Source organism: Oncorhynchus kisutch, linkage group LG1 (genome assembly GCF_002021735.2).
Source record: "Oncorhynchus kisutch isolate 150728-3 linkage group LG1, Okis_V2, whole genome shotgun sequence".
Classification (NCBI taxonomy): Eukaryota; Metazoa; Chordata; class Actinopteri; order Salmoniformes; family Salmonidae; genus Oncorhynchus; species Oncorhynchus kisutch.
In genome coordinates, this window is record NC_034174.2 from 73433039 (window position 1) to 73445437 (window position 12399).

A 12399-nucleotide genomic window follows, 5' to 3' on the forward strand; every position below is an offset into this window, starting at 1 on the left:
TTGTAAGAGAGTGTGGTTTCACTAGTAAGGTACCACACTGTGGTTTCACGTTGTAAGAGAGTGTGGTTTCACTAGTAAGTTACCACACTGTGGTTTCACGTTGTTAGAGAGTGTGGTTTCACTAGTAAGTTACCACACTGTGGTTTCACGTTGTTAGAGAGTGTGGTGTATAGTATTGGCCTATAGGGATCTCCCTCACTACTGTGTAACTAAATATATACTGTTGGCCTATAGGGATGTCCCTCACTACTGTGTAACTAAATATAGAGTGTTGGCCTATAGGGATCTCCCTCACTACTGTGTAACTAAATATATAGTGTTGGCCTATAGGGATCTCCCTCACTACTGTGTAACTAGGTGTATAGTGTTGGACTATAGGGATCTCCCTCACTACTGTGTAACTAAATATAGAGTGTTGGCCTATAGGGATCTCCCTCACTACTGTGTAACTAAATATAGAGTGTTGGCCTATAGGGATCTCCCTCACTACTGTGTAACTAAATATATAGTGTTGGCCTATAGGGATCTCCCTCACATGGTGCTGGAGATACTGTAAATTGGGTGGGTTATGCAGGGTTTTGTTCCAGCCCACTTACACACCTGTGCTGGGCTGAAGTTGGAGACATGTGAAGGGAACAAGGACAGAAAGAAAGGAACATCTTCCTGGGATGAAACACAGGTACAATATATCTGGTATAAATACAATATATCTTTATTGATACAATACAGCCTGGTATAAATACAATATATCTTTATTGATACAATACAGCCTGGTATAAATACAATATACTGTATCTTTATTTATACAATACAGCCCTGGTATAAATACCATATATCTTTATTGATACAATACAGCCTGGTATAAATACAATATATCTTTATTGATACAATACAGCTTGGTATAAATACAATGTATCTTTATTCAATACAATACAGCCCTGGTATAAATACAATATATCTTTATTTATACAATACAGCCCTGGTATAAATACAATATATCTTTATTGATACAATAGAGCCTGGTATAAATACAATATATATTTATTGATACAATACAGCCCTGGTATAAATACAATATGTCTTTATTGATACAATACAGCCCTGGTATAGAAACAATACATCTTTATTGATACTATAGAGCCCCACATTAGAGGTGTCATAATACCCATTAAACTTAGCGGTCAAACAGGGAAATGGTTCCAATCCTTTTTCCACCATACATTTTTCCCATAAGAGACTTTATAAACACTTCAAATAAGGGCTGTGTTTCGTGTAGGCTTACCCTGGCGTGACATTTTGATAACCATGTAAATCTTTCTCGGACAAGGTGACTTTTATCAATATATTCGTCTCTATTTTCTCTCAGATTACAAAATGCTGATTAGCATCAAAGTCGACATCAAGGAAAACTACCAATCCCTGCAAGCTCCTGCACATCATCTCTAGCTGACACCTTTGCTAACAGTTATTGTGTCAATTTAAAACTTGCACAAGACAGTTCACAGAATTACCCATTTAAAGAAATGTAGCCAGGTTTTATGGCTATTATGACTCATACTGTGGTACTCGATACAGACCTAGTATAAATACAATGCATGTTTATTGATACAATTACAGCCCTGCGCTAGAAGTTAGCTATTTGTTCCGTGGTGACGTTTCCCCTAGGGACAAATCCAGGATCAGCTTTCCCTCCCCCAATCCTAACCTTAACCATTAGTGGCGGAAACGCTAAACTGATCTAAGATCAGTGTCTAGGCCGTGGGAACTTCACCCTACACCTAGCTACCTGTCTTGTCTAATATTGGTCACCATGCCAGGTTTATAGTGCATCTCTGGGGCGTGGTGGTGTACACTAAGTCTGTCCCGCAGCCATGCAGGTCTGTATGAACTTGTTCACCCTGTCCTGTCTGCCTTGAACTCTTAGGATGTGAGGGATTTTCTACCCTATGTCTGTCAGTCGGTTAGTCAGGGTAATTGCTGGCCTGGGCTGGTCTCCATTGTCAATGCTTTATTCATTCAGCCACCCACACACTGTCAGTCACACACACCACTCACACTTGTTGTGGGTAACGGTACTTGTCGTGGCCACACAACACACATCCGCGTATGCACACACACACACACACACACACACACACACACACACACCCACACACACACACACACACACACACACACACACACACACACACACACACACACACACACACACACACACACACACACACACACACACACACACACACACACACACACATACACACACACAGCTATGTCTTACCATACTTGTGTGGACCAACAATTGATTCCCATTCAAAACGTGAACCTTATGCCCTAAACCTAACCTTAACTCCTAACCCTAACCTAACCACTAACCCTAATTCTTACTCAAACCCTAATCCTAACCCACATTTTGTTTTACAAGTGACGACTGGCAAAATGTCCTCACTTCTCACAAATGTAGGTGATTCACTATTCTTTTGAAGACTTCTGGTACTCACAAGTATAGTAAACGTGTACACACACACACATAATGAATTGACACTGAAGTGAAGTCAGACATTTTGTAGAGGAGTTTCTACACACCTACAGAATGTTTGTACTACATATTGCTCTAACCACAGTTTACTGTTGTGTAAACCTGCTATGCTATTAAGCAGAAAACAACATTCAGCACCACTCTGTCTTGGCTTCAACATCTGAACCCATTAAACTAATGTTAAACCCCCTAAAAGTGAACTGAAATAATTAGGCCCCATATCCATTCCAAAACCACACACACACACACACACACACACACACACACACACACACACACACACACACACACACACACACAAACACACACATACACACACACACACACACACACACACACACACACACACACACACACACACACACACACACACACACACACACACAACCAATACTCACCCCCTCCTCCCTCCTCTTTCTGTTTTTCTTTTGTCCTCAACCCTCCCTCCTCCTCCCTTCCTCCCTTCCTCCCTCCTCCTCCCTTACTCCCACCTCCTCCCTTCCTCCCTGCCTCCTGCCTTCCTCCCTCCTCCTTCCTTCCTCCCTCCACCTCCTCCCTCCCTTCTTCCCTCCTCCTCCCTTCTTCCATCCTCCTCCCTTCTTCCCTCCTCCTCCCTTACTCCCTGCCTCCTCCCTTCTACCCTCCTCCTCCCTTCTTCCCTCCTCCTCCCTTACTCCCTTCTCCCTCCCTTCTTCCCTCCTCCTCCCTTACTCCCTTCTCCCTACCTCCCTCCTCACCCCCCTGAGATAGCGGTGTGAAAAATCAAATTTTTTCAACGTTTTCTCCCTGAGGTGGCTCTGGCAGGGATTCACATGCCTTTCATACCCCCCCCCCACACACACACACACACGCACACACACACTGGAACAGACCGGTTTCGGCCCAGCCTTTGATGTGCTTGCCATCTCATGCAGGTTGGCTTCCTTGGTTTATTGGTGTCTGTGCATACGGCTCTGTGTGTGTGTGCGTGTGCGTGTGCGCGCTCGCGTATGGCTCTGTGTGCGTTTATTTGGCATCGGCATATCCCGGCCACCAAATTCATAATAATAAATAAAAACAATAATTCTGATAATAATTACTAGTTGTTAAAGAGAGAAACTGACAACGGTTGGATAGTTGTGATGATTGTTCTGCAGCCAGAATAACTGGTTTGGGAGAGCAGCATCTATCAGGTGTGGTGTGTCCTGTGCTGGGCAGCATGTGTGTGAACATGGAAGAGGATGTGTGGGTTTGTGGCTGTGTGTGCATGGGCACGTGTGTGTGTGTGTGTGGCCATTTGTGTAATTATTGATACGGTTCCAATAATTCACTTTTAAACTGAACTATCTGAGGATCAATCCCAAGGCTCAATGGAGGCGTGTGTGTGTGAGAGAGAGAGTGTGTGTGTGAGAGAGAGAGTGTGTGTGTGAGAGAGAGACTGTGTGTGTGTGAGAGAGAGAGAGAGAGAGAGAGAGAGAGAGATTGTGTGTGTGTGAGAGAGAGATTGTGTGTGTGTGAGAGAGAGATTTTGTGTGTGTGATTGTGGTTATTAGTGTGTTCCAGTACAGGTTTTTGGAGATCTCACCTCCAGTTGGGCCATATGGTTCACAATACATCCCCACAAAGAATCTCTCTTTTGTTAGTTATACCAAGCCGGATGGCGATTTATTTAACCAACTGGATCTTCCCACAAAAGCATCCATCCTATATCCATCTCACGTCTTTGATATCAGATGGTTAAAAAAAATGTCTCAATTAACACATTTGCATTGGGTTGGTGTTGGTGATCCACTTCCAAACAGGTCAGAGACTCTGTTTGCGTCCCAAGTGGCACCCTGTTCCCTTTATAGTGCACTACATTTGACCGGGGTCCATAGGGGTCCTGGTCAGAAGTAGTGCACCTTAAAGGGAGTAGGGTTCCATTTGGGACGAGGCCTCCGTTTCCAACGCCTTGGTCTCTTCCCTCTAAAATGTTAATTAGCCTGTGCTTTGAGATATTTCCGCTCAGGGCTGGCCATATGGACCAAGCATATGTTCTGTATATACAGTACAATATATCATTCATACATGGCTCAGGGATGAACAGTGATAAGGGGAGATCCATTTGGGACAGAACCAAAGGGGGGTTGGTTCAGTACAAAGGGAGACAGTATATTGTGGGGTCTGTGTTATCCCTCCCTTGACAGGTGGAGAGCATGGTATTGCTTCACCTTTATTCTACTGTGTAATGACAAGGTTTCCATGTGTTCCCCAATAGAAGGACGATAAAGGTTTTCCTGTTGCAATCATTCTCCATCCAACTGCAGAACACCATCTTTCACCAGGCCTAGTAGCATCCTCACACACACACACACACACACGCAAACACATACACATGCAAACACACACACACACACCAGTAAACGAGCCAGCAGACAATTGGACCAGCCCATGTGCCCAGTGCCAACACGTAGCATTTTGGGTCCGGGCTTAGCCAATCAGAACAACTGACACTGTCTCTACCCGGGACGTCCAATCACAGAGGGCCTATGCACCTGGTGATGCATTAGGGGCCAGTTACAGTGTTAACAGTGGGCTTCAGATCAGACAGTCAGACCCCCAGACACACACACACACACACACACACACACACACACACACACACACACACACACACACACACACACACACACACACACACACACACACACACACACACACACACAGGTGCTGTGGCTAAGGTCCATGAGGAGCACAGGCCAATAAGACCTGCTATCTAACACGTGTCCTGGCACTGGACTGGGTGGCAGCATCCCTTTCCCATCATGCATTGTGTTATCAGTGGGCCGCCTCTCCCTCCTTCTCCCTCTCCTTCTTATCCCAGCTCAGTGGTCTCCGCTCTCACTCCCTCTCCCCCCCCTCTCTCTCTCTCTCACTCTCTCTCCCCCTCTCTCTCTCTCAACAATGAGAACAGTGTGCCCACATTAAAAACGAGGGCCTCAACGTAAAAATAACTTTATGTGCTAATAAAGATGATTAGAAATCACACAAGCCGCAAGAAATGAAAAAACCGTTGTGGGCACAGATTATACCTCCAAAAAATGTCAGTAGGAGATAGAGAGTGAAAGAGAATATTTACATGTTAGTAGACGGTCTTATGCAGAGGAACTTACAGGCACAATTAGGGTTAAGTGCCTTGCTCAAGGGCACATCTAAATCTTTTTTTACCTAGTTGGCTCGGGGATTGGAACCAGCAACCTTTCGTTTACTGGCCCAACCAGTAGGCTACCTGCCGCCTAGCAAGAAGGAGAGCAAGAGAGTGGGATAGAGAGAGGGAAAGGCGAGAGAGGGAATGGAGAGAGAGGGAATGGAGAGAGAGGGAATGGAGAGAGAGGGAATGGAGAGAGAGGGAATGGAGAGAGAGGGAATGGAGAGAGAGGGAATGGAGAGAGCGTTCATTCCGAGTGGAGGGATATGAATAGCCTTTGTTTTCACCACAACTCAGGGTTGTGTGGTCTGCCAACGTCTGGCTCTTATTATGGGCTTTGTGTCGGCACTGCAAGTGGTGCGCACGTGTGTGTGTGTGTGTGTGTGTGTGTGTGTGTGTGTGTGTGTGTGTGTGTGTGTGTGTGTGTGTGTGTGTGTGTGTGTTTGTGTGTGTGTGTGTGTGTGTGTGTGTGTTTAGTGTCAGAGGGCATGTACAAATGCATATATGTGTTAGTGATTATGTTTGCACTCGTGTGCTTATATTATATAAATATAATCTCAGTCTGCCAGGTAGGCTGTGGATATATACAAGGGGGGTGAGGGCCAGGTTGGCAACAATGTGTGTGTTTCTTTCTCCTGGTCTATCTGGGAAAGTTGTGAAATTGAAATAGGATTTCACAGAACTGTGCGGCTAGCTACCTGGCTGTGGGATTTGGTCTCCAGCTAAACTAAGTGGAGTGGAGTGGGTTAGCCTGATCCAATCAACCACAGCAGAACTGGAAAGAAATGGAGCTATATCTCACACACACATACTGGAGCACACACACACACACATACTGGAGCACGCGCACACACACACGCGCACACACACACACACACACACACACACACACACACACACACACACACACACACACACACACACACACACACACACACACACACACAAACAAACAAACAAACAAACAAACAAAACAGGTCCTTGCCAGAGCCTTCCCTTCCTTTAGAATACAAATTAAGCTTCTCTGAATACAGACTAGTTATTACACTTCCCATCTGAGTACAGACAAGTTAGTACACTTCCCCTCTGAATACAGAATAGTTAGTACACTTCCCCTCTGAATACAGAATAGTTAGTACACTTCCCCTCTGAATACAGAATAGTTAGTACACTTCCCCTCTGAATACAGAATAGTTAGTACACTTCCCCTCTGAGTACAGAGAAGTTAGTTCACATCTCCTCTGAATACAGAATAGTTAGTACACTTCCCCTCTGAATACAGAATAGTTAGTACACTTCCCCTCTGAGTACAGAATAGTTAGCACACCTCCCCTCTGAATACAGACTAGTTAGTACACTTCCCCTCTGAATACAGACTAGTTAGTACACTTCCCCTCTGAATACAGAATAGTTAGTACACTTCCCCTCTGAATACAGAATAGTTAGTTCACTTCCCCTCTGAGTACAGAATAGTTAGCACACCTCCCCTCTGAATACAGACTAGTTAGTACACTTCCCCTGTGAATCCAGACTAGTTAGTACACTTCCCCTCTGAATACAGAATAGTTAGTACACTTCCCCTCTGAATACAGACTAGTTAATACACTTCCCCTCTGAATATAGACTAGTTAGTACACTTCCCCTCTGAATACATAATAGTTAGTACACTTCCCCTCTGAATACAGAATAGTTAGTACACCTCCCCTCTGAATACATAATAGTTAGTACACTTCCCCTCTGAATACAGAATAGTTAGTACACTTCCCCTCTGAATACAGAATAGTTAGTACACTTTCCCTCTGAATACAGAATAGTTAGTACACTTCCCCTCTGAGTACAGAGAAGTTAGTTCACATCTCCTCTGAATACAGAATAGTTAGTACACTTCCCCTCTGAATACAGAATAGTTAGTACACTTCCCCTCTGAGTACAGAATAGTTAGCACACCTCCCCTCTGAATACAGACTAGTTAGTACACTTCCCCTCTGAATACAGACTAGTTAGTACACTTCCCCTCTGAATACAGAATAGTTAGTACACTTCCCCTCTGAATACAGAATAGTTAGTTCACTTCCCCTCTGAATACAGAATAGTTAGTACACTTCCCCTCTGAATACAGAATAGTTAGTACACTTCCCCTCTGAGTACAGAATAGTTAGCACACCTCCCCTCTGAATAAAGCCTAGTTAGTACACTTCCCCTGTGAATCCAGACTAGTTAGTACACTTCCCCTCTGAATACAGAATAGTTAGTACACTTCCCCTCTGAATACAGACTAGTTAATACACTTCCCCTCTGAATATAGACTAGTTAGTACACTTCCCCTCTGAATACATAATAGTTAGTACACTTCCCCTCTGAATACAGAATAGTTAGTACACCTCCCCTCTGAATACATAATAGTTAGTACACTTCCCCTCTGAATACAGACTAGTTAATACACTTCCCCTCTGAATACAGACTAGTTAGTACACTTCCCCTCTGAATACAGACTAGTTAGTACACTTTCCCTCTGAATACAGAATAGTTAGTACACTTCCCCTCTGAATACAGACTAGTTAATACACTTCCCCTCTGAATATAGACTAGTTAGTACACTTCCCCTCTGAATACAGACTAGTTAGTACACTTCCCCTCTGAATACAGACTAGTTAGTACACTTCCCCTCTGAATACAGAATAGTTAGTACACTTCCCCTCTGAATACAGAATAGTTAGTTCACTTCCCCTCTGAGTACAGAATAGTTAGCACACCTCCCCTCTGAATACAGACTAGTTAGTACACTTCCCCTGTGAATCCAGACTAGTTAGTACACTTCCCCTCTGAATACAGAATAGTTAGTACACTTCCCCTCTGAATACAGACTAGTTAATACACTTCCCCTCTGAATATAGACTAGTTAGTACACTTCCCCTCTGAATACATAATAGTTAGTACACTTCCCCTCTGAATACAGAATAGTTAGTACACCTCCCCTCTGAATACATAATAGTTAGTACACTTCCCCTCTGAATACAGAATAGTTAGTACACTTCCCCTCTGAATACAGAATAGTTAGTACACTTTCCCTCTGAATACAGAATAGTTAGTACACTTCCCCTCTGAGTACAGAGAAGTTAGTTCACATCTCCTCTGAATACAGAATAGTTAGTACACTTCCCCTCTGAATACAGAATAGTTAGTACACTTCCCCTCTGAGTACAGAATAGTTAGCACACCTCCCCTCTGAATACAGACTAGTTAGTACACTTCCCCTCTGAATACAGAATAGTTAGTACACTTCCCCTCTGAGTACAGAATAGTTAGCACACCTCCCCTCTGAATACAGACTAGTTAGTACACTTCCCTCTGAATACAGACTAGTTAGTACACTTCCCCTCTGAATACAGAATAGTTAGTACACTTCCCCTCTGAATACAGAATAGTTAGTTCACTTCCCCTCTGAATACAGAATAGTTAGTACACTTCCCCTCTGAATACAGAATAGTTAGTACACTTCCCCTCTGAGTACAGAATAGTTAGCACACCTCCCCTCTGAATAAAGACTAGTTAGTACACTTCCCCTGTGAATCCAGACTAGTTAGTACACTTCCCCTCTGAATACAGAATAGTTAGTACACTTCCCCTCTGAATACAGACTAGTTAATACACTTCCCCTCTGAATATAGACTAGTTAGTACACTTCCCCTCTGAATACATAATAGTTAGTACACTTCCCCTCTGAATACAGAATAGTTAGTACACCTCCCCTCTGAATACATAATAGTTAGTACACTTCCCCTCTGAATACAGACTAGTTAATACACTTCCCCTCTGAATACAGACTAGTTAGTACACTTCCCCTCTGAATACAGACTAGTTAGTACACTTTCCCTCTGAATACAGAATAGTTAGTACACTTCCCCTCTGAATACAGACTAGTTAATACACTTCCCCTCTGAATACAGACTAGTTAGTACACTTCCCCTCTGAATACAGACTAGTTAGTACACTTTCCCTCTGAATACAGAATAGTTAGTACACTTCCCCTCTGAATACAGACTAGTTAATACACTTCCCCTCTGAATATAGACTAGTTAGTACACTTCCCCTCTGAATACAGACTAGTTAGTACACTTCCCCTCTGAATACAGAATAGTTAGTACACTTCCCCTCTGAATACAGAATAGTTAATACACTTCCCCTCTGAATACAGAATAGTTAGTACACTTCCCCTCTGAATACAGACTAGTTAATACACTTCCCCTCTGAATACAGACTAATACAGACTACTGCATGCAAACTGTCATTTCCATGTGGTAATTGGAAATGAACACAGGTGTAGTTTTCTTTTCCATTGAAGAAAGCAATCTCTAGTCTTGTCTTGGGGTCTATGGGGTAACATTCAAATGTAAACAAATGATGTGATTTGTGCCAACAACGTGGCCACGGTGAACAAAGAAAAGAATCAACTCTCTGTGTGCAGGTTTGCTTTTTGTTCGTGTACTTCTAGTTAACTGTATCCTGGATGTCATCTTTATTTAACAGATGTTTTTTGCAGTAGCACTACACAGCTGATTCAAATCATCAAGGCTGGATGATGAGCTGGTTATTTGAATCACCTGTGTAGTGCCACGGCAAAATAACAAATGTGCACTCGGGGTGGTTGGGGGGTGGGACGGAGTTTGGAAACCCTGTTGTAGGGGATAATATTAAAATGTAATCAAAGCTCTGATCGGTGCCAACCTCATGGTGAGCAAGGTGAACAATAGGATAATTAGCTGCCTGTTCATAATCGTTCTGTGGTTGTTCTTTAATTGTTTCTTGTGTTCTGTGTGTTAATTTGTTAATCTATAATCAAAATGGGAGAGAACAAATATGTGAGGAACAGAATGTTTCAGTAGTAAAACAGAAAGGCGTTCTCTGTAGTACCAAATCCTTGAGCAGGGGCTGCTTTTCACAGAATTGTTCAGGCTGCTTAACGATAAGGCTTAAACTACTTGTAATGTAATTCACTAATACACCACTGCAATTTAGGCCTTCAAATGTGATGTGTGTGTTGTTATGTTATGTTGTGTTATGTTATGTATATAAATCCAATCAGCGATGAATGAATGAATTATTGCGTTTCAGGCCACTGACACGTACCTGGTGAATGAAGACCCTTCGAGAGGCCCCGGGATGCCCGAGTGTTTTCTCGTGTCTGATTCCTACAGGGTACGTACACACACACACACACACACACACACACACACACACACACACACACACACACACACACACACACACACACACACACACACACACACACACACACACACACACACACACACAATATCTCCCTACTACCAGTTACCTTCACTACTACTGTCACTACACTATAGTTTTTTAAAATGTTTTACCAGGGCCCAGAATATATATATATTTATCCAAATATTAATGTATATTTATCAAAATATAAATATATCAAAATACATCAGGGCATTCCATGATATGGCCATTGCATCATGGGAGTGAAAACGTCCACAACAGGTTCAGCATTCAAAACATATAATGCACATATTCATGCTTCATTTATATACATATCGTACTTACTATTCACAGTACAGTACACTGTTTTCCCTTCTGTTACTTCTTTGCTTTGACAGTCTGAGCCTTGTATATTCACATGTACACACCTGGGACTATTGTGCATGTCTGCATGTGTAATGTCTCTGCACAGTAACAGAGACATGACTGTTTATGTCCTCGCTACATTCCCTCTGCTTTTCTTTCTGAAGGCCTCTGACTCCAGCCACCTGTCTGGCACATTGAGCGTGCTAATGATTTTATCAATATGCTACATCACTTTCCAGTATGTAATAGCCAAGCCACAGGCGATGGTAAACAGCAAGTATGCATAGTGCCGTACTCCTTCAGTGTGTAGAAAGAAGAAACGGCAAGGCCCTAACACACACACACACACCAACCAACCGCGAGGCACTAAATATCGTTAGATGACATATGGTTTTCCCATGTGTTTTTTAATGGCAGATTTAGCCTGTGGGTTTGGGAGTTTGAGGTAACTTACTAATGGTCAAAACTGGTTGTTTGATGCATGGGAGTTTGTGTGTTTATGTGTGTGTGTGTGTGTGTGTGTGTGTGTGTGTGTGTGTGTGTGTGTGTGTGTGTGTGTGTGTGTGTGTGTGTGTGTGTGTGTGTGTGTGTGTGTGTGTGTGTGTGTGTGTGTGGGAGTTTGCATTGTGGGGAGAATGGAATCAGAATTCAGAATTCCCTTCATTTTGGGGCTCTAGAACTCCTGGGTTGTTAGTGGTTGGGGTGAGAGGAACTGTTAAGACAACAACCTGTGATGAATACAGAGATTGTCTGTGTCCCAAATGGCAACCTATCCCCTACACAGTGCACTACTTTTGTCCAGAACCCTATGGGCCCTGGTCTAAAGTAGTGCACTATATAGGGAATAGGGTGTCATTTGGGTCACTGCCAGAGAGAGGGATTGAGACAGCCAAGGAGAGAGGGGAATAGGGAGCCAGGGAGAGAGATAGAGATGGAGAGCAAGAGAGAGAGAGGGAGATGGAGACCAAGAGAGAGAGAGAGACAGAGACAGAGAGAGGGAGAGCAAGAGAGACAGAGAGAGACAGAGAGAGGGAGATGGAGAGCCAGAGAAGGAGATGGAGATAGAGAGAGAGCCAGAGCACAAAGACTAGGAGTTGTT

At 43.3% G+C, this 12399-nt stretch overlaps 1 protein-coding gene across 26 annotated transcripts in view; it reads left to right on the plus strand.

Annotated features, from left to right (window-relative positions):
• Positions 1–12399, plus strand: part of LOC109887211 (nuclear factor 1 X-type-like) — a 159506-nt gene that overhangs the window by 6452 nt on the left and 140655 nt on the right. For all 26 annotated transcript variants that reach the window (XM_031832776.1, XM_031832663.1, XM_031832752.1 and 23 more), the window contains exon 2: positions 10818–10901. In XM_031832776.1, coding sequence (XP_031688636.1) covers positions 10818–10901 — 84 coding nt within the window. The remainder of the gene's footprint in view (positions 1–10817; positions 10902–12399) is intronic.